Source organism: Topomyia yanbarensis, chromosome 3, assembly GCF_030247195.1.
Source record: "Topomyia yanbarensis strain Yona2022 chromosome 3, ASM3024719v1, whole genome shotgun sequence".
Classification (NCBI taxonomy): Eukaryota; Metazoa; Arthropoda; class Insecta; order Diptera; family Culicidae; genus Topomyia; species Topomyia yanbarensis.
This window is the reverse complement of record NC_080672.1, coordinates 128,808,181-128,832,098: the sequence shown is the minus strand read 5'-3', so window position 1 is coordinate 128,832,098 and position 23,918 is coordinate 128,808,181. Positions and strand designations below refer to the sequence as shown.

General features: G+C 38.6%; 1 protein-coding gene across 8 annotated transcripts in view; it reads right to left on the bottom strand.

Moving 5' to 3' along the window:
* The window catches only part of LOC131689051 (uncharacterized), a 122,927-nt gene that overhangs the window by 2,173 nt on the left and 96,836 nt on the right, over positions 1-23,918 (bottom strand). For 7 of the 8 annotated variants that reach the window (XM_058973806.1, XM_058973804.1, XM_058973803.1 and 4 more), the window contains 3 exons: positions 14,686-15,331; positions 600-970; positions 15-536 (listed from right to left, as the gene is read on the bottom strand). In XM_058973806.1, coding sequence (XP_058829789.1) covers positions 15-536; positions 600-970; positions 14,686-14,767 — 975 coding nt within the window. In that variant the 5' untranslated portion in view covers positions 14,768-15,331. The remainder of the gene's footprint in view (positions 1-14; positions 537-599; positions 971-14,685; positions 15,332-23,918) is intronic. The other variant, XM_058973809.1, reaches the window with a different exon arrangement.

Here is a 23,918-nt window from a genome sequence, read left to right as displayed (position 1 = left end):
CAGACTATACTTACCCTCATACACACACTCTCAGCTAATACGCTATCATCGCTGTCGTATGGGTTATTAACTTCGCATTCGATCTTCGGAGTGCAGTTGGACGAATTGATCAACAATTTCATCCAAATCACTTGCTTCTCCGGGATGTTGCACGAGAAGCCATCCAACGGATAACGGCACCATTCTGCGCTATGCGTTTCGTTTTCCTCATTGACTGCACTTCGCAGTACAGTTTCGAACTTTAACGATTCCGTGGCTTTAGTATAGGCGTGGCATATTTCCGTATCGGGACCTCCTCGCCGTTCACAAATGTGTGGCACAGGGATTGGGGTATTATCCACATCAACCCGAGGCATTTCCAGGTGAGCTGGTGCCGAATCTGCATCTTCATCGATCAAATCATACTCGTCGTCCTCAATTGAACTTTCCGTTGAGGGGGAAATGGTCACTCCTTTGGTGTACGGGTGATTCAGGTTTTCGAACTCAATCGGTTTTTGACACGTGTAGGAACAGTTGGTGAGCGATAGATGGCCAATCTGTGACAAGAAACATATCATTAGCATTATCAAGATAGTGATAAACTTTATAAAATATATAACCTTCTCTCGTTTCCATTGGTAACAGGTACGTTCCTCGGAGCAACGCTGCTGGAAGATGATGGCGCCATCCAGGTCACACGCAAAGCTAACCTGAGAACGGCTCGACTCATGTCGCTCAACTGTGGGAACAGCAAAGAATAGGATCGCATACAGGATGGCGGAAAATATCATACAGAAGGAGGCCAACAGCCGAAGCCGTTTCCCGTACGATGATCCATTAGTTCCGGCAAGTCGATCCGCAAGTGGTGCGACGATCAATGGGCCCAGAATGGCTATCAACGGAGCTACCACTGAGATTATTTGAGATTCTTTATAGTTGAGACCGATTAGCGTCATGTGCTTCTGAAGGTACGGGTGGAGGCATCCTAGACCTGTGGATGAGAAAAAGATTGATTGTTTGGTTAAATTGTCAAATTTTTATATTTGATATAATACAAGTAGTTGAGTTAAATATCTTTTAAAGAGCTATAAGGCTTGGCAACACACAGCGTAGCCTAGGTTGTTAATTAATATTTTATTCATTCCTTTCATTTTATTCAAGTTAGTTTTACATTTCTTATAAAAGAAATGTATAGAATTCGCTCAAACTTTCAAGATTTTTTCCGAGGCCCGGAGGGCCGAGTCTTATATACCAATCGACTCAGCTCGACGATTTGGGACAATGTCTGTGTGTGTGTGTGTCTGTGTGTGTGTATGTAACGGACTAATTCTCATTCGTGTTTCTCAGCAATGGCTGAACCGATCTTATCCAAACCAATTTTAAATGAAAGAACTAAAAAACAGTATGAACGCTATCAATTTGTTTTCGATTCTGATGTTCAGTTTCCAAGATATGAATATTTGAATGCGTAAAAATGGCGTTTTTTGCAGTTTTTTTAAATTATCTGCCGAAATTGACAATATAGATTAACAATTTATATGTTTTTAGACAGCTTTAACGAATACCTTTCGAACAAGCTATAGACTGTTGAAATCGGACTATTATCAAAAGAGATATTTAACAATAAATGCGGACGAAAGATTTTTATTATTTCCCATTGCCAGAAATATGACCAAAAACATGTAATCTATTATTAACGCCAAAACGGCTTATTTTAGGTCAATAGTATCTTCGGAGAATTTAATGGAGGTAATATGCCCTTTCTCTTGGTATTGTGCTTTTGCTGATTAATCCCCCTATGAGTGAGATATTTTCACAAATTTTCTTGGAAGTGATTATATCGAAATGATGCCTTCAGCAAATTTGTAGCTCTTACTTTTGCGAATAACTTTACTGAAGACTTCAAATATCTATTTTGAATACTTTAAAAGTTATGGCTTGTTGTTTGTTGATTACTCTTTGCCGCCTATTTATTGTTCAATATAGTAATAATCCATTGAAATAAGCTAAACATTATTTCGATAAAACGAATTTTGTATTTCATTTTACTATCTACAACCGCTAGAAATAATCACCGAACACTTCCAAGTTGTCTGGAAGGAACTTGATAACTTATCAGTACAAAAATGTTCATTTATGCGAACCTTCTGACTGCAATTTTTCTAACTTATAATAATCGGATCGATCTGAAACATATCGGAAAATGAAAAGCGAAATAAATAACTCCAAGCAACGGCGTAGCCAAGAGAAGGTTTTGAGGTTTAACACCATACAACCCCCCCCCCCACACCAAAAAAAATATTGGATTGAAGTTGAAAATTTATTGATGCAGACTGATTTAATTCAATACTACAATAACAATTATCTGATCCGTAGATTGATAACCTGTTGTTGTAAACGTCATGAGGACTTTTGATAAATTGTCGGAATGGGGTCCTGATATGTAACTGATCTATTGGTCTTGATTTCACAGTTGACTAATAGCATCAATATCAAATTCCTGCCTGAAAACCTTCCAATAGAAAATTCCAGAGTTCTGTAATCAATCATAATTCTCAGATTTATTTTCAAATTTTCAGCTTTTTTCCTACACAATATTACGAAAGCTTATTACACAATTTTTCCTAATAGGTTTGTGAAAATTATAAACTATTTGAAATTTTTTAATAGTTTTATTTTTTATTTAACCGTGATTTTTTAATAAATAGTGATCATCGCTTCACAACGTAGTCTATTTTTCATGGTTTGCGGTGAGCACGAACTCTCGAATTGCTGAACTGAAAATTATGGAATAGAAATTAATTTTTAGTATTCTTTACAGACCCGCTGGTGCCCTAAGACGATTTCGCTAGATTTTTAGAGCACTGTGCACTAGACTGCCCAGAAAAATGATGAATTTTTGAAAACTCAATCGGCCCACTCCTGAATAGATTCCTAGTCCCACCAGGAGTACTTGTACCAAATTTGAAGCAAATCGGACAAGTCTAACTACCGGACCAACGTGCCTGAAGTTTATATTGGATTTTTCAACAATTTACATGGAGAAAACTCACTAGCTCGTATTTTCGCCGCTAGGTGGCACTGTATACAACGTATTATCACTGTAAGTGAAAATAAGAAAGATATTTTAATTATCTACAACTTTGTCGCAGACTGCTAGTAAATCCGGCTATGTTAAAAGAAGTTATTAAACTTTTAACGAAGTGATGTCTGAGTCAGTTTTGCATGGGGCCTAGCAGTGCATGGTTGTGTATCAGTACTCGACTCCCGCGAACTATATATTTTTGTGAAATAATGGTTAGATTTAGCCGAATAGTATGTTTACAAGAATTATAGTAAATAATACGAGTTATGTTTTGGTTAGAAAATTTTAGTTCCACCTGTGACCGCATAGAGGGCGCCACTACTAACTTTTCATAGAAAAGAGATAGAGTATCAAGATGTTCAGTAGAAATACTGAAAAATGCCTGTTCTATAACTTTGTAGAAGACACCAAATTTCTATCTCTCTCCGTTGAAAAGTTAGTGTTGGCGCCCTCTATGCGGTAACAGGTGGAACTAAAATTTTCTAATCAAAGCATGACTCGTATTATTTCCTATAATTCTTCTGAACATACCATTGAGCTAAACCTAACGATTATTTCACAAAAATGTTTAGTTCGTGTGAATCGAGTACTGATACACAACCATGCACTATTAGGCCCCATGCACAACTGACTCAGACATCACTTCGTTAAAAGTTTAATAACTTGTTTTAATAAAGTCGGATTTACTTGCAGTCTTCGACGAAGTTGTAGACAATTCAATTATCCTTCTTATTTTCACTTACAGTGATAATACGATGCATACAGTGCCACCTAGCGGCGAAAATGCGTGCTGGTGGGTTTTCTCCATGTAAATTGTTGAAAATTCCCATACAAATTTCAGGCCCGTTGGTCCGGTAGTTAGACTTGTCCGATTTGCTTCAAATTTGGAGCAAGTACTCCTGGTGGGACTAGGAATCGACGCAGAGGTGGGCCACTAGGGGTCATTTTTTTTTCCTGTCACCCTACTGTGCACCCAGTGCATTAACGCAAGTGACGGAAGGTTATCGAAAAGTTTCATGAAAATGAAAGTTCCAGTAATGATGATGATTTTCCCAAACGGTTCGTTTTCGTGAGGTTTTTATTTGTTCTTTGGCATTAGGATTAGCGATAATAATTCAAATCAAGAATACTACTGGGAAGTCACCTTTAGAAAAAGTCGATGTCGAAGTAAAATTTGAAACTATGCACGCATGCACTTCAGAGATAGCGTGATATCAGGAGCTGCGATTTCATTTCAACGCTTTTTTGTGAAAAGGGCGATACTTACAAATGTAAACATAGGGCTTTTTTCTTACATGCGAATGAGGGCTTTGAAACGTAACAAATTAACCTAAAAATTTTGATTATACGATATTGCTTTCTTAAACTACAGCAAAAAAACAACGGGCGATACTGTATTTTTGTTTGTTTATTTAAAGTTTCGCCCTCCACGCTCCATGCAAACAAACAGGGCGATACTTTTTTTGCTAGCAGTTTAGAGGCGAAACTGTTATTTTCGTATATTTTAGGATTATCAAACTGATACCAGCTGAAAATATTAACAATGATCTCTATTGAAAAAACCCGGACGAAATCGGTGGTGTAAAACGGTAGTTATTGTAAAAAAAACGTAAGGGCGATACTTCAATGCTGATAGATGGGACCGAAAAAGTAAACAATCGCCAAAGGGGCGATACTATCATTTTGTCAATTTCAATAGCAAAAACAAATTTTAATTTAATAATTTCAAATACTTTATGAAGTTTTGGGTTTCGATCACTGAATCATGCAATCTAGGATGTCAAAAAACACAATAGTTCTTAAATAGGAAATAAAACCAAGTCTGGAAATATTCACTGTTGATTTTCTTTGAATGGTATCACTGCTAGTATCGCCCTTTTCAAGAAAAAGCGTTGATTTCTTAGTTCTCAGTCGCGTTGGAAATTTGAGTAAAGTATAAACTTCAAATCGATTCAAAAAAAAATCCACCACAATATAGATATTTTATTAACAGAGCGTTAACAATAATTCGTTGGTATGTCTATTTTATGGGCCATTTTTTCGCTTTCCCATTGATTTGGTTTGAGATTTCTAGCACTGATGTTGTCCTATGCTGATTTGAGCGGTTCTCTGAGTCCTGCCACTATCCCATGTAGTATGTGTTATCAAAAACATCGCGAAGCATCAAGTTCTAAATGCTCTCAAACGATATAATATCCGAAGAGAGTGATAAGAGTTATAAGAAATGTCTCATCACACTGTTAGGTGGATTAAACACGTTTTTTTATTTATTATCCTGTTCATACATTTTATTCAGTGTATTTATTTTATTAATTTTAATAATTCTGTTTCGTCATTTCTCTTGTTAGTTTGAAGCAACTTAATTTAATCTATTAATTTTAAAACTGTTTTAAATATTGTCGTGTTTTAATAATTTGGTTTATGTTAAATATTCTACTTCTTTTATTAATTTGACAACTGTTTTTCATACTTTGCTTATCCATTTTCAAATTAATTTCTTATTTACATTTCTTAGAAAAGAAATGTATAGAATTCGCTCAAACTTTCAAGATTTTTCCCGAGGCCCGGAGGGCCGTGTCTTATATACCAATCGACGCAGCTCGACGATTTGGGACAAAGTATGTGTGTGTCTGTGTGTGTATGTAACGGACAAATACTCATTCGTGTTTCTCGGCAATAGCTGAACCGATTTTATTCAAACCAACTTTAAAAGAAAGGCCTATCACCCAGACAGAACGCTATTGAATGGTTTTTGATTCTGATATTTAGTTTGCAAAATATGAATGTTTGAAGGTGCAAAAATCGCGTTCCTTGCAGTTTTTTTTTAAATTTGCTGTCGAAATTGACGACATAACTAAACAAATTATATATTTTTATACGCTTATAAGTTTATACGAATACCTTTCGAACGAACTATAGACTGTTGAAATCGGACTATTATCAAAAGAGATATTTAACATTAAATGCGGACGAAAGATTTTTGTTATTTCCCATAGCCAGAAATAATACCAAAAACATTCAATGTATTATTAGGGCCAAAACGGATAATTTTAGGTCAATAGTATCTTCGGAGAATTTAAAGCGTACAATATAGCTTTTCTTTTGGTATTGTGATTTTACTGATTAATCCCCCTAAAATAAATTTTCTTGGAAGTGATTGTATTGAGATGATGCCTTCAGCAAATTTGTAGCTCTTACTTTTGCGAACAACTTTACTGAAGACATCAAATAAATATTTCGAAAGCTTTAAAAGTTATGGCTTGTCGTTTGTGGATTACCCTTTGTCGCCTATTTATTGTTCAATATAATCCATTTAAGTGAGCCAAATATTGTTCCGATAAAACGAATTTCGTATTTCATTTTTCAATCTACAATCGCTAGAAAAACCATCGAACAATTCCAAGTTGTCTAGATGGAACTTATCGGTGCAAAAAATTTTCATTTGCGCGAACCTTCTGACTTATAACCATCGGATCGATCTGAAACATACCTCGGAAAATGAAAAGCGAAATGAATAACTCCAAGCATTTGTGTAGCCAACAGGATGCTTTGGGGTTTAACCACACCCCCTCCCCTCTCATAAAAAATTGGATTGAAGTTAAAAATTGATTAATGTTGACTGATTTAATTCAATATTACAATGATAATTATCTGATCAGTACATTGATAACCCATTGTTTGAAACATCATGAGGACCTTCGAAAAATTGAGGGGATTGCGATCCTGATCTGCAACTGGTCTATTGGTCTTGATCTCACAGTTGTCTAATAACATCAATATCAAAAACTTGCCGAAAAACATTCCAATAGAAACTCATTCCAGAGTTCCGAAATCAATCATAATCATAATTTTCTATCATATTGAGTTCAGTTTTGAAGGGGTGTATTGTAATATGGATTAGGGTCTTTTTTAATAGGAAGCTAAATTGAAATTTCTTTAATGTCTATGAAACTTGGAACTGCTCACCGAAAAATTTGCAGGCAATCTGGGTGGTTGCAGTCGAGTGTCACTAACGCACGTATCGAATGCCTCGCCTTTTCCGCTGGATCGTTATCTCGGCAGTATTTATCACTGAGTTGATAGCGTCTACCGTGGACTTACTCTTTCGAAAACTAAACTGGTTGCTTGACAGGCCGTCCGTACCTTCTGAGTACGGGGTTAGCCTGTTGAGGATGATCCTCTCAAGCAATTTGCCAGTCATGTCGATCAGACAGATTGGTCTGTACGCCGATGGGTCGGCTGGCGGCTTCCCGGGCTTCGGCAACAGCACCAATTTCTGCCTTGGCTATCGGGGAAGCGGCACTCATCAAGGCATCTCTGCATAGCTAGCCTGAACATATTCGGGTTCGCTATAATCGCTGCCTTGAGAGTGCTGTTTGGAACTCCATCCGGCCCTGGAGCTTTGTTCATTGCTAGGGAATTAGCCAGTGCGAGTAGTTCTTCATTCGTCACCGAAGCCACCCTTTTGGCCGCGCCCACACTGTCTCGTGGTGCAGGTGGCCAAGGGCTTGTGACTCGAGACGGGAAGAGTACTTCGATAATCGTCGCCAACCGGTCCGGACACCGTTCTGGAGGTGGAGAGCCCCCTTTGGTCTTGGCCATCACTATTCTGTAGACGTCACCCCGCGAATTCGCGTTGGCACTCTCACACAGGTTGTCGAAACACGCTCTCTTGCTGCTTTTAATGGCCTTGTTAAGGGCCAATTTCGCAGCTCGAAACACTTCACGGTGGTTCTCTCTTGCATCTTCAGTGCGGGTTCTTTGCATCCTACGTCTAGCTCTGAGGCAGGCTGATCGTGGAGCTCCAATCTCGGCACTCCAGCAGTATACCGGGCGTCGTCGTTTCTTGGCAGGGTTTTCCTCGGCATAATGGCGTCGCACGCGCGTTGTGGGACGGCTACCAGTGCATCCCCACTTAGATTGTCGGTGTTGGCCTCCAGTCCCAGAGCCGCGGTGAAAGCTTCGATGTCGAAGTGATTGGACTTCCACCCGCGTACCTGACAGGGATCTCCCGCCCTCGGATGCTGCACACCATAGTTGATCCTAAAGCAGATTGTTAAATGATCGCTATGGGTGTAGCCCTCGTTTACCCCTGGAACCAGACCCGGGCTGGCAAACGTTACGTCAATCCATGCCTCTCCTCGTTTCTACGGAATGTGCTAGCGGAGCCGTTATTAGCTAGCAAAGCGTCGAGTTTCGCAAGCGCCTCCAGTAGCACTTGGCCCTTGCTATTTGTACAGCGGCTGCCCCACTCTACTGCCCAAGCGTTAAAATCTCCCGCTATGACTACCGGTTTCCGGCCCACTAGGTCGGACGAGAGCCTGTCGATCATCTGGTTGAACTGTTCTATGGGCCACCTTGGTGGAGCGTAGCAGCTACAACAGAACACACTATTGATCTTGGAAATCGCAACACCCTCGGCGGAGGAGTATATTAGCTCTTGAACCGGGAACCGTCCCGTTGTACAGATTGCCGCCATCCCAGACCCGTCCGACACTCAATTGCCGTTGTCGGCAGGGATGTTGTACGGGTCGGATAGGAGGGCGACATCTGTCCTCGACACCGAAACCGACTGCCACAACAGCTGTTGGGCAGCTGTACAATGGTTAAGATTTAGCTGTGTGACGTTCACGGCTTCTTCTTATTGACCTCACCGAAGGGACACCAAGGTCCCCGCTCTTTATGCCCCTCCTCGCCGCAGCGACGAAACAATTTGCTCCTATCTGTTCCCTTGCATTCTTACGACTTATGACCGGACTCAAGGCACCGATAGCACCTATCCACTGAAGGCGGCTGGGGTATGCTAACTGGACATACTGACCAGCCGATCTTCAGTTTTCCTTTCTCGGTAACCTTTTTTGCTTCCGCAGTCAGTAGCCTGACTCTCAAGCGCACAGAGACCCGCTCGATTACTGCGCCACATTGTTCTGTGATGGCAGCGACGACATCATCTGCGGTCGTGAACTCGTCCAGTTACGTACACTGCACAGTGGTCCGAATCCAGAATTTAGGATGACAAAAACATTTGTGACTAAACTACTGGTTCTAGAGATTTCATGTCTTCGGAACAAATAATCTGTGTGAATTGAGGCATCTTTTGAGATGGGTGCTATTAGGGAGGTCCTTATTGTTTGTACGATCTGAAAATTATTTTCGAAATAAGAAGAGATAGAACAATGGAGTGTTCCGCAAAATTGTAGTACAACCTTTTTCAAGCAACTTTGCTGAGGACGTCATATTTGTAACTTTAATGGTTTTAATTTTACAGCTATTATAATGTTGTGTGATAGGGTATCCCTAACAAAATCAGTTTTTTCGTTATAACTTTTCAAATAATTTTTTTCCGTCAATAGCGTCTTCTCAAAACTTTTAGAGCTTATTGAGACGAATATTATTTATATAGACATATTTGAGATAGCTTATTTAGTTCAAAAGTTATGAGCATTTTCAGCAAAAAAATACAACCTTTTCAAATGTTGATATCTTAAAATGGAGCAAGTGAAATTGATCTCTTCTTTTTGCACTCGAAAGATCACAATTGATAGTATGTTTTATGAAAAAATCTCAGAGGTCATTTTTGTTTAACTCATTTTATTTTAGTTTGAATATTGAGAATATTACTACTATTTGTAGCATTAAAAGTAAAACGATCAGTGTAACCTAGCAACTATTTTTAAAATAAGATCAGATAGATAAACAACATCTCAAATAAAACCTCTCGAGTGTGGCGAAGGGCCCGCTGAGTTGTTTCCGATGTATATCGTTCCGCCTGAGCCGCGGAAAACCTTTCCAGCACTACGTCATAATGTGGCGAAGAGTCCGCTGAATTATTATTTTAGTCACAGCCTTGGTAGAATCTATTTGGGAATCGGAAAACCTTCCCAGCACTCTGCTTAAGTGCGGCGAAAGGCCCATCATGTATGCTGTTAATTTGTCACGAGTAATTAAGATCCGGGTAACATCCGGAAGATCTAGAAATCTGGAACATTATTTGACCTATTTTTCAACAAGATCATAGGGTCCGAAGTAAGCAGCAATTTTTTAAATACATCTTTAATATTGGCAACGCTGCTAAATTTTCTTGAATGGTTTTCTCGAAACTTGCCGATAGACTTATTCCTCGGTTCTAATGCCTCAGTGAAAAGGCTTTAGAAACGAGGAATAAGTCTATCCGCAAGTTTCGAGAAAACCATAGAAATACATAGAGTAGAATGGGGTCAAACAGGTACGGGTGTACAATAAGTATAGGGCAGTATCTTTGCAACACGAGCTACCGTGTTGTGTGAATTAGATACACGGTAGAGATCATCGTTGACGACTATCATTTCGGCTGTAACCGTGAAGCAGCTGTAGTAGTTACGACGTCGTTTATGTTTTCGCGTGTTGTTCTGCGGAAACGAATTGTCTTTCGTCCTCAGTACATTACATTTAATCAACGTAAACATCATCAAGTGAGTTGTTTCTTACGTAAAAATTAATGTTGAACAAGAGTATTGTGTTGGTTTTTTGATATTTTCGTTTTTGAAAAAGATTCGGACATCAACATGGAACATATTTAAGCTACCAACAGGAAGAAAAGCATGCTTGACGATAGACGAACCAAGTACCAAAAGTTTATGAAGGGTTGGAGATAGAGGAACAAACCGTACTCGTGATCGTAAATCATTCTCGTTGCTTCCAAATAGCCTGCAAAAACTTGGGAGTTTATTTTTGCTTTGCTATTGATAACGGCGAGAATGATACCTAATCGTTCCAATAAATCTGCATTCAAACCCGTGATCTCACAAACTGCATTAATCAAAAACTTTTCTTGTCGCGTTTCCATCATTGGAATTGCCTCCACTGGGTAATGGCTCATTAATTCGAAGGCTCGATCTTTTCTTTAACGATTTGTCGTCTTTCCAACACGCCACTTTGGTGTTTCCTTCTCAAAACGTCGTCATCGACCACCGATTCTTAACATTTCCTTTCGATCATGCCCATATGATCCTGCCTAGCTCTAGCTTTCCATTCTAAGTTTACGAATGATTAACTTTAGAATACCTATCTGTTTTTCGATTTTAACATCTTTAGTTTCTCTTATTCATAAATTTTCCGAAAATAGCTAACAAAGTTGATACTGTAAATTAAAATATGTGACTAGGATGGCTAGCCAAACATCACACTACGTTCTCCGCTGTTCAGATGGATTGATACACGACTACATTAGAAATAACAACTCAGTGGGCCCTTTGCCACACTTGGGCAGTTTTATTTGAGATTTCGTTTATCTATCTGATCTTATTTTCAAAATAGTTGCTAGGTTACACTGACCGTTTCACTTTTAATGCTACAAATAGTAGTAATATTCTCAATATTGAAACTAAAATAAAATGAGTTAAACAAAAATGACCCCTGAGATTTTTTCATAAAACATACTATCAATTGTGATCTTTCGAGTGCAAAAAGAAGAGATCAATTTCACTCGCTCCATTTTAAGATATCAACATTTGAAAAGGTTGTGTTTTTTTTTGCTAAAAATGCTCATAACTTTTGAACTAAATGAGCTATCTCAAATATGTCTACATAAATATTATTCGTCTCAATAAGCTCTAAAAGTTTTGTGAAGACGCTATTGACGGAAAAAAATTATTTGAAAAGTTATAACGAAAAAACTGATTTTGTTAGGGATACCCTATCACACAACATTTTAATAGCTGTAAAATTAAAACCATTTAAGTTACAAATATGACGTCCTCAGCAAAGTTGCTTGAAAAAGGTTGTACTACAATTATGCAGAACACTCCATTGTTCTATCTCTTCTTATTTCGAAAATAATTTTCAGATCGTACAAACAATAAAGACCACCCTAATAGCACCCATCTCAAAAGATGCCTCAATTCACACAGATTATTTGTTCCGAAGACATGAAATCTCTAGAACCAGTAGTTTAGTCACAAATGTTTTTGTCATCCTAAATTCTGGATTCGGACCACTGTGCACTGGTGAGTCATTTCCGCCCCTAAAGATCTCACCTGGGCACCTTTACCCAGGACCTCTTGGACCAAGGCCTTGTACACCGCACTAGATTGTGCGCCTCGCTTCAGCACCAAGAGCATTTCTCCTGTATTGGTGTGTCTCACGCTGCGCACATCTTGCCTGAGGGCCGAGAGGCTTTCGGCCGCCCGTATTGACCCTGTCTGGGTTTCTCTGTGGGCCTTCTCTCTTCCCTCAACCATCTTGACGTATGCCTGCTGTTCTTGTCTTGTGACTTGAACAGCTTTTCGGAGCACCAGCAGGCTCTGTTTCAGATTCTTGCTGATGTTTTGTTTTGCATTTGCGAACTCGATGATGTTATCGAGTTGCTCCACAACTTTAAACATCGCGGGTAGTGGCCCTTCCAGCGCGTTGGTAGGGCTATTTCCTACCACCGCTGGGGGGTCACTGGTGCTGTTGGATGCAGCCCCCGTCGCTCCATTACCCCCCCCCCCCCACACTGGGGGAGACCTCGCCAAACCACCTTTGGCAAAGGGGTTCGGCACCTCCGTTTTTGGTTTTTGTTCACTTCACTCATATTTGTTCTCACGAGTTGCGCGAGAAAGAAAGGTCCGCCACGCCAGAGCTCCGCAGTAACGTGGTAAGGGACGCTTACTATGGAGGTTGCCCAGGTACCCCACAGGCTCCGTTAACGATCGAGTATCTTTTTCACCACCTCGACAACTCATCCCTCGGCACGGGTCGCTTCACGCCATGGACTTGGGGTTATGACCTTTGTTGCTTTACGTGATGACCGCGGGCCAGATCATCACAACCATCGTCATTTACCAGGGCTTTGGACCTGCAGCTCTGGTTCTTAATAGTTCCAAGTGCGTGGGTTATTACGGACGTGCCACTATTGAGATCCGTCATTCTCTAGCGGAGTTACCCAAGGCCAAGGCATGTGAATAGGGTTCTTTGTACGTAGTTAAAAGCTTGAGATGATCTGCCCTCGAATGTCAAATAAGATGGTATAGGTCACATTCGCACCACCCGAATATCATTGAGAATATCAGGGAAAAAGTTTCTTCGAACGCCATTGGAGACAGATTCCACTTCTCCATGCTTCGAAATGATTTTTTAAATGTAATCTGTGCTAGTACGAGGTGCCAAATCATGTAGACGAATTTCCGTTAGATCAAGGTTCATATACACGGGGGTCTTGATTTTGACGTTTTTGTATTCGATGTCGTGTTGCATGTTTTTTTTTCGCTATGAAGTTTTCTACCTCGACTAAGGAGTTGAACCTTATTTGTACTACTTGTCTCGTATAATGTAGCTGTATGTGTCAAACTTCTGTAAGAATAAGTTCCATTTTGACCTTGATTAACTGCTCCACCTCGCGCACTGTAATGCGGAAAGTCAATCGCGATTGTGTTCTCCCGCAATGGGCGAAAATTACTTAGTAGTTCGCTCGAAATTGGGAATAACGGAACTTTACTGTGTCTATGTTACACACACGGCGCGGCGCGGGTAGTATTTGAATGCTTTTCGCAAGCTGTGCCCTTTTTGCCTTCTGATCTGTAAGATGTGTGGAAGCAGACTGACTTGGTTCGTTTGCTAGAGCTCTTCAAAGATATCTTCATGTGAGGCTGACAAAATTAGGGGTAGACAAAATCGGAGACAGACGACCCCGAGGTCTGATAAAATCGGGTCTTCACTGTTTAATAATTAGTGGATGATATGAACAATTTTACTCATTCTTTTGTAACAAACAATAATAAGTTAGATCATTTATGTAAAGGAATTCAATTTCGCCAATGATGTGTTTCTTTTGCATTCAGTTATCCGTTTAAGTATATACAAATCTGTCCACAAATCAATTTATGGACAAAAATCAATTCTGTTTAAACTACTTATATCATATATAGAATTTGATTTCAGTTATCCATATACACTAGACCTCTCCACATTTTAAAAAAGTTTTGAAATATACATCGGTCAGCTCAAATTCTTGTTCTAGGTGTGAATTTAAGAACTTTCGCCAAAAATGGCTTAATTTGGACATGATTTAGAGGTGTCTCCAATCAAAAATCGTGTTTTTGCTATGTTTCTATAGAAAGATCACTTATACTCTGTTTTAATAGGCCCCACATGCCCACATATCATCAAAGGTTGTTCCTTAGACATATCTTAACATGTTTTAACAGGGGAACATAGCTCCAATCGCAATAGAAAATTTGTTAACTGGATTTTCATATAGAAGAGGATACTAAACCAAGGAAAATTAGTAATATTTTTTCTTGGTTTTGGTATTATTTTCTATATAAAAATCCAATTAACAAATTTTCTATTGCGATTAGAGCTATGTTCCCCTGTGAAAACATGTTAAGATATGTCTAAGGAACAACCTTTAACGATATGTGGACTTGTAGAGCATATTAAATCAGAGTGTAAGTGGTCTTCCTATGGAAACATATCAAAAACACGATTTTTTATTGGAGACACCTGTAAATCATGTCCAAATTAAGCCATTTTTGGCGAAAGTTCTTAAATTCACTCCTAGAACAAGAATTAGAGCTGACCGATGTATATTTCAAAACTTTTTCAAAATGTGGAGAGGTCTATTATACACATAACCAAACCATAGTCAAAATTTCACTCACCGGCATAGAACAGAAACAGAACAACCTTGAGCGATACAAGGTTTCGGTTGACTAATGGCTTCTTGACAGGTGGCGCTCCCATCTTGTTTTACTTCACAGGGATGCACGTTGATGGTTTCGCTTTCACTTTTCAAAATCCTCGTCAAATCACACGAAAACACCCACGTGTGCGTTCTTTCTAGTCCGAAATCAGAACCGCGTGTCGCGTGGGAAAACTAACTAACGATTAACGAACACTACATGGGTGAACACAATCGGCAGCTTCTGGAGCTATATGCTGTTCTACAACGGCTCTATTATCTACTATACGAGCTATCACTCTACAGTCCGGGGAGTGGTTCAGCAAATGTTTGAACTGAGTCGATCCATTTCTTTGCAGGTTTCCTTCCTGACTTGACGCTGGCAGTGGCGAGGACGATGATGATGATGATGCAATTCGGTGACGTTGGTGGTTCGCGTTGATGCTCTGTAGCGGGTGGGTTCGGGAAACGAGTTGACCTCGGGGGTCGTAAAATGGGCACGGTGTAGAAATAAAATGATCTAATAGTTTCGAGCTTCAAGCGTTCTGCTACTGGCGAAGATTTCCTATAGACGACTGCGAAATGTGTTTATGTGTCTTTCCTTTGCCGGGTTGAAGGATGGAGAGCTGGAAAGAAGGAAAAGGAAATAGCAAATCAGTCACAAGTCTGTTAATGGTGATGAGCAGTATGAATGAGTGAGGGCTTTGATGGGGAATAATCGGGGGAGTGGGGGGAATATCAGATTTGGGTTAATGGTGTGTCGCTAGACTTGACGTAGACGAGAAACATGGTGGGAAAATTTAGTATTTTCCTGCCGGAAGCTTGAAAATTGCTTTGATACATCAACGGTTGAAGTTTTATTACTTTTAATTTCACTATTCGAACAGCAATTTTATACAGCATTTAAAGTTTTCTGTCGCTTTGAATTATGATGTTCACGATCGTCAGTTAGAACTACGCGATGACGAATTGAGTTTGATTGTTTATTTAAAGTGTAGGATACATCTGCGAGAAATGTGACCCGAAGCTGGTGGTAAAAATAAACCAGGCTAGTGTGGTCATCTAAGCGAGAGCGCTCAGCTTCTTTCGAGTCTGTTTATTTTGCTGAAACACGCCTGGGTGTCAATTTTATTATGTTCCCGAAACGCGAATGAGAGTGCAACCGTAAGTAGCGTAGTCCATGGGGAGTATTTGGTTGGGGTAAACATATTAAAACTGAAGACTTGTGAAAATATTACGATTCCTTCTGCGATTCAAATCAAAAGTTCGACATTTTTTGTATACCAAAAATCGCTTCAGTTACTAGCCACTTTCAACTTTTTAAACATTAATAAAACAATTATTAAAATGAACGAAAAATCAGAACATTTCAAATGTAAATCAGTCGTCATCAGTTTATCTGGAGTAAGTTAAAATTTTTAACAATTATTGGTAAATACCGGGCTGCGTTTCCTACCAGCTCCAATATTTCGACGGCGAAATATATTCCATTGCAGCCGCAAACCAGACGGATGCTTCGGCGTAGTAGGCGTTTCTCAGCAGACGGTGGACTCGGCTGACTGGGAAACTGGAGACTGACACGAAACGAGCGGGATTTTGGTTTTCCCTCCTTTACCGCATTCAGACATAGCGAGCGTATGTGTGATGTAGCCAGAACGAATGTAACACACGAATGAGGCCTGCCGCCGATTTTGTACTTGGTTCAGTTTGCGATCGAAGTCAAATGGTCTGGCCATCGAATGAAATCAGTTTGCTCTCATCGTCAAAGAGAAGGAGCTTCGAACAAAAAACTGTTCAAGATTTGCAGCTCGATGTATGTAATTAGTGAAATATAGAATACAACACGTATTTATAGCTCAAAGCCAAGAAATCGAATGAGATTTATTCTCTTCTAATCGGTATATTCGATCGGCTCTCTAATCCAAGTCACTACTACAATTAGCGGTAACTAATCACGATCTGGCTTAGGTCGGGTGTTTTCTAAAATGTAAAAGTTTTTAATTATGTATGCTGTTTTCTAGCTATTAGAAATGTAAATAATTGAATAGCAGGAAACGACACAACCTGATTTATCCACCAGCCGTGTATAGCTCACAAATATTTCCTTCTCGGTATTCTACAGGCTTTTGAGGAGATTCTTCGTGTTCGCTCTAAACAGTTCAACACGAACGATAACACGGTGCTACAGTAGTTTTGTACTTTTCAAATGACCTAGTACAGGTTGTAGTTTTCTTCAAATGCAACACAAAACAATGTTTGAAAAATGTTGTATACCCTTGTATCTTGATTTACGGCAAAAAAAAACTGTTTTTCGGGACTTTCGGCACTAAAAAAATTTCTACGCGGTCATTTTTCAACTGAGTTTTAATTTTTAGTGTATTCTGTAAAGAAGAAGTAATGACCTATCCAACAGTATGCTATGTCATGTTTTTTTGCAAAAATGCTTTGTGGTTTTGGGACAACAATTTAAAAACAACCATAGTTTAGCGATTTTTTCATGAAAATCATTAAAATTGCTCTACATTTTTCAAAGAAGCATCTTTATTTAAAAAAAAATCTTATTGAGAACATTTAATTTCTCATCCAACGACCTATTTATCATCAAAATCTGTTGAAAAATGGCAGAGTTATTAATTTTTTCCAAATTAGAAATTTACTCGCATACACCCTTAAGGGGTTAGTGAGGTATTGTCACGCACTATAAGATGCTCTAATTATGACTTCCGTTATTTTTCTATTTTTAAGTTCAAAGTTCACACACATATACTTTTGAATGTATACGTAATCGAGCAAACAGAATATTGACCGTCTCCTTAAAATTTTAGGCGAGCAAGTTTCTAATTGGGAAAAAATTATAAATCTACCATTTTTCAATCGATTTTGTTCATGAATAGGTCGTTGGATGCGGAATTAAATGTTTTTCAAAAATTTCTATTTAGATAAAGACGCTTTCTAATAAAAATGTAGAGCCTATTTCATATTTTCAATGAAAAAATCGCAAAATAATGGCTACTTTCACATCGTTGTCCCAAAACTTCATAGTACTTTTAACAAAAGCACATGATAAGCATCCCGTTTGAAAGGTCAGTTCTTCTTCTTTCCAAAACACTTAGAGCATTTAAAATCTGTTGAAATTTTTTTTTCAAATGGCTATAGTCTAAAAATGACAAATCCTACAAAAAAATGTTGTAGGAATTATTTTCACAAAATTAGTCAAATTTTTGAATAAAAATGTTGAAAAAAAATTTCATCGACTCCTACACTGAAAAAAAAAAGATTTTAAATATTAAAAGTTGATTTACAAAAAAACCCATCTTTGATTTAGATGGAATTTTATTGTAAGATAGATAATTATGTTCCTTACCTACCGTCAAAAATTCAAGTTGGGCACTTTTAAGTAAAAAAAAGTTTTTGAAAAAACCTTTTCCTTGTCCAATGAAAGTCATCATCATCTCACTATCCAATTTCCCAACTGCTAGTTACCTGATACATGCAAAAAGTATCAGTAACAAATTTGGTACATATTCATAACAAACTTGAATGAGGGCAAAGATAATCCATTTAACACCATCGATATATGCGAAATTTAACTAAATACCACTTGGCCATGTACGCAGAAGTATCTTGTCTATGTACCCGCTCGGGTAGTAGAGATTGATGGTGTAGTCTCCAACAGGAGCCCCAATTGCGAAGTATGAGGTTCGGTCCTTCAATAACCCTTTGCTTCGGCCAGTGAATATTCTGGTTCGCAAGCAATTGCGCTCAGGAAAAATCAAGGAGTATATGAAAACAGTTTATTTTCCATCAGTCTTATTTCGAACCTTTCGCCGAATCTGTTCTTTCAAACTTTGATCTTTTGGACGGAGTTAGTCTATCTTTTCACCTTTTTGTGCCGCCAGGTATGAACTGCAGTTGTTGTAAACAATTGGGCCTACAGCGACTTATTGTAGAAATAACGCACGCTGTGGAAAATGCGGCAATTCTTTTAAGAGCAAAAGAGCCCTACGCCTTTTAAGAGCAAAAGAGCCCTACACTAAAGAGCGAGAGTCTGACCATCCCATTGTGGGAACATCTTCTAATGTGCCTATAAATTTCCGAAATAGGAAAATCAGTTTGCTCTCCTAAGCTTCCTCCTAAAGGCCTGAGAGTGTCCCTTGAAGGGTGCTGTTACAAAACCGAAGTAAGTGGTTTCTGGTCTCGCTAATCTTAGAAACTAGAGGCGAACAACCGTGAACAGTCACCTACTCCGTGGTGGGCAGAGATTGCATAGAATTGTACGCGAAAGGGTCTTTTGAACGTCGGATTGCTCGATTTTTCCCAATATACGCAATGCTACAAATGCAAATGAAAAACTTGGTGAAAACTGAAAAACGCGATTATTGGCACCAGTCCGTCGACGGATTAACGAACGGATCATCAAAGAAACGATGTTTCGTCTGGTGTCTAGGGCCTACGTTGTGTATTCGATTCATCCTGTGATTGGAATACACGGAACGTTCGTCATATGATGACAGCTATGCATCGCTTTTATGCTAATTATTATGACAGTAGTGGTGAGTGCAATCATAAAAGAGGTTGTGCTGCCAACATTCTCCTCACAAAACTGATGGTTTTATATTTACCTTTCAACGACCATGCCCAAATCAGTTACGGGAGGCTCTCCGTTTGATGGAGCATGGAAAGCACTTTGCATTTCCTGGAGAAAACATGGGAGTTTTTGAGTACTTTATCTGAAAAATCATAGCAAATTACCTTAGTTTGAATTCTTTCGCAGTGCTCCATTCCGGGTAATGAGAAGACGGGCACATTACCCGGAATAGAGCACATTTATGCATTAGAAGGTGATATTTATGAAAGATCGCGTAGCTTCAATGAGTTTTTAAATATTGCTTCTCAGAGGAATTGGCAAATTTCGTGGATCGATGGAAGTTCAGGAATCCCAAAGGTATCAACAAGCCTTGGTCCAAAAGAATGGATGAGGGTCATGACTTTATTCGGGTGATGTCTCGGGTCCTGCACAAACATTATACGTAGGAAGCCCATCTCCGGTGTGTTGAAGTCATGGAGAGTGTTGTCTGGTCGTGCGCTAAGTGTTCTAGTACCAGATCTCTGTTAAACGAATCTTTTTGGCTTCGTTGCAGTCCAGTCCGAGATGCTATAACCAAATTCGTAACTGATACTTTTTGCATGTATCAGACAACTAGCAGTTGAGAAATTGGATTATGGCTTTAATTGGTCCAGTTTTTGATAAAAATGCGCTGAAAAAATAATTCAGTTTGGACAAGGAAAGTTTTTTTCAAGCAACTTTTTTTCCTTAAAAGTGCCCAGCTTGAATTTTTGACGGTAGGTAGGCAACATAATTACCTATTTTACAACGAAATTCCATCTAAATCAAAGATGGTTTTTTTTTGTAAATCAACTTTTAATTTAAATTTTTTTTTTCAGTGTAGGGGTCGATGAAATTTTTTTCAACATTTTTATTCAAAAAATTTAACTAATTTTATGAAAATCAGTTCTACAACATTTTTTTGTAGGATTTGTCATTTTTAGACTATAGCCATTTGAAAAAAAAATGATAAAAAAGTTTGACCCTTTTCAAAAGACAGTCTAGATCGTTTTTGGAAAAACAAAGTATGCAAAGTGACTTTTTGTGACATAGTTCTCATGTACAGAAAGTTCCATAAAATCTAAGAGGGTGCTGTCAACATTTGTTCGAGTTGGCGCGAAATTCGTCATATAATTATTTTTTTCGTTCATCATGGCAATCGCACACTTTTCAATATATAATACAAGAGTTTTGTAACAATTTTCGAGCTCATAAAGCAAAAATCAAATATGTTAAGTATAATGGAAATTATTAACAGTCAGAAACTGACGCGGCCGCCACAGCCAATTTTTTGAAACGGGACCCCCATAATGAACACTTAAATGTATTCTATATAAGAATTCCTTCAAACATGATCTCAATCTTTAAACCTGTTGCTTGCTACACCCCTGAAATAAACATAACCCCCGATCATAGAATGTGAACGTCATTCGGGTGCTTTTAAACATTTGCTTTTCAAAACTAACCACCTCACTCGTTCGGAGTCATTATAATTTGCTGTCCACGATCCGGTCGACAAACACACGTTAATTATTGCTCGCCAAATGTGCTCGGTTCGGTATTTATTCGACAACACACTAACGTGCATATGTGGCCAAATTAGCACCACTTGCTGATTGTTGTTTTAAGAAACGAAACCTTCTGCGCAACATCAAGTATTCATATTTCGGATCAGAAGAAACTCGAATACACTACACATGCTACAGTTTCAAGGAAGACATCGCATAATTGCATAGAGATGAATTATGTGTGACGACACAATTGTTAATTACGAAGGGATGATTGCCGTCAGGCTTGTGGGACGTAAATAATAGCTAGATCTTATGCTGTGAATTCGAGTGATTCGTAGTTATGCTACCTAAGCTCGACCCACATTAGCAGAAGACAAAAGTTAAGCCCGTACGATATTAAGCCTGTTCTAATGACCCTGCCACTTCTAGTTTTCCGATATGTATACTTCACATCCTTGCTCTTACTTGAGTACTATGGCTCTAATTTTCATAACTTTCCCTATCTAGTAATCTCTAGCTAATTGAATGTCGTTAAAATGTAAAAAAATAAAATAAAAAATCATTTCTTATTTAATCTTTCCTCCCGTCGAAAAACTATCTAAGGATGTACTAACATTTCATTTTTTTAAAATATTTGATACAAATCATTCATCTTTATTTCGAGGAAATTTCCGTACTTTTCTGTTGGTACCGCTCATCACCTAGCGCACACCTTCTTCATTCGCCGTTTTGGTACGCCTCTTGCCTAACGCATCCGCTATTACAAACTTGAATTTGACAGGAACCTCGCGAGCAAAAGCCTTATGAAATTTGAGCTCCGGGATTTGTTTCAAAATCGGCTTTTGCATAGCTTTCATCGTCTATCATGCTACATTCATCGAGTTTTGTTAGTAGAGGAACTGTGGGTAAGACGGACAGGTGGGGTTAGACGGACACATGGCTAGTTTAGGCATATAACTTTTAAAATTCATGTGAATTGTATGTGTACCATATTATTGAGGATAAACATGAATTATGAAACACTCAGTAGGCATTGAATACGATTAAACGTGTACAATTTATGCAAATATTGATAATAGCCACTTCTTCATGTAACATATTAAAATTCTTTAGAAACCTTAACTTGACGGGTAATTAAGAAATAATCTAGTATGGGCCAAGGGGATTCTTAACAGTAACGGGCAGCTTCGCATGCTTCAACCACTATTTTCAATTATACTGATTAATAGTGTCAATAAAGCTAATAGACATCATTGAATGATTTTTGATTCGAACAGCTGTGCATCATCGGGTCATTAAGATACTATCTCGCAGTGAAATCATTCGGTGATGCCAATCTTTTTCCATGCAACTCTTTCAATCAGACACATGAATGGAACACATATTTAGCCGCCAAATTAGCATATAATGGGATTTACTACTGAAGCGAAACTAAACGTAGGCAAACGAATGAACTCTGCGTCCCATAAAACTTCCGCGGATATTGTGAAGTTTTCCGTTGACTCAATGCCAGTTGTTTTACTGCGCTTAGCGGCAGTGACAAGGGAGGAGCACTTGCACCCATAATATCATCATCTTTCAATTTATATATCTAAATAAATTTCCTAAAAGGCAACCATGAGTAGGAACAATAGAACTTTACTCATTGCATCAATCGTGCTTAACAAAAATGGCAAAAAGTTTTTACGTATGCCCAAATAGGAGTGTACTGTATCTTCGTTTTGATTTGTAATCACCACAAAAAATCAGAAGAAAGTTTGGAGTTGGGCGCTAAAGTTTTCTGGCTCCACGAAAAATATTGGCTCAGTGTAAGCAATCGAAATTAAATAACCACTTAAATAAAATAAGAACCTAAACGTTCAATAGCTCTTACCAAATAATTTATCGGCATAACGCATTTAACAGTAGAAAAATAAATATAGCTAAATAGATGGGTCACCTAGTCACTGCTAGATGGTCGCAGTGGAGATTTTCCCTGCAAAATTACGAGCACGCACACAATGCTCCATAAAAGTCAAACCATGAACGCGCGCGCCTCGGACTCCCCGGTAGTTGTTATGTGATTGATTTATGTACGTAGATACTAACTATACCGAACAGCTTTTGTTTCGCCCGTTTCGAAAGTTTTATTGACATTTTGAATTTTTCAATCATAGGTCGTAGATCTGGGTGCAGAAATGAGCCGTGCATCAAGTAACCAGTAGCGGCTTGCTGATTTATTCAAGACGACCGACCTGCCACCGTTTTTTTCACCCGGTCGCGAGCGATGACAGTGTAGGCGGATGGTGGACGAGAGGCTCTCCAATTGCGGTACCACCGAGGAGAGTGGCCTCGGAAGTGACAATCAATGGGGAGCCGTAATTGGATTTTATGATGCGCTTTTTCCTACATGTTTATTTTTCTCGAACCATATGGGAAATTGAATAAAGTGGAGCTGCAGTGGGATTGAGTGGGAACATCAACAACAGCACGTCCGTTTTAGCTTTGATCGAACGTGATTGAGTGAAATCAATATACAATATGTAAATAGTTGATGGGTTACATGTCGTTGCAAATCGTGCACGCTTCCTTGTTGGAGCACAGTTTTTCATATTCGTTGTGTAAATGATTATGATATACACGATTGCAATTTATGGTAATTTTATGCACTAACTTGTTTTACTTTGTTTTATATCTTGAACTATCTGTTTTTTCGAACTTTGCGATTCTGTTACCAGTTGTTATTTATCAAAACCGAAAACAAAATTTAGTGTTAATTAGGGACAGTAATTAAACAAACAAGTAAAATTTGAACGCTAATTACGCTCAATTAAGAGATCATGAATGTTTATATAATTATTAGACAGACAGTTTCGGCACAAAGCAATTCCAATCGCAGCAGAATAAGTTGGGCTCCCAGCCATCCAAAGCAAAATCTATACATGGCCCTCGTAAAAATGCTAAACTGTCTGAATATTAAAGAAGGTAAATGCAAACACAATAAGACACCAAATCTGCAAAGATGTATGTACATAAAGGTACATATTTGTTTATTGTGTTCAAATTATCTCGTTGACTCAGATAGTGGCCTCACTACCAGTCGAGCCTTGCTCGATG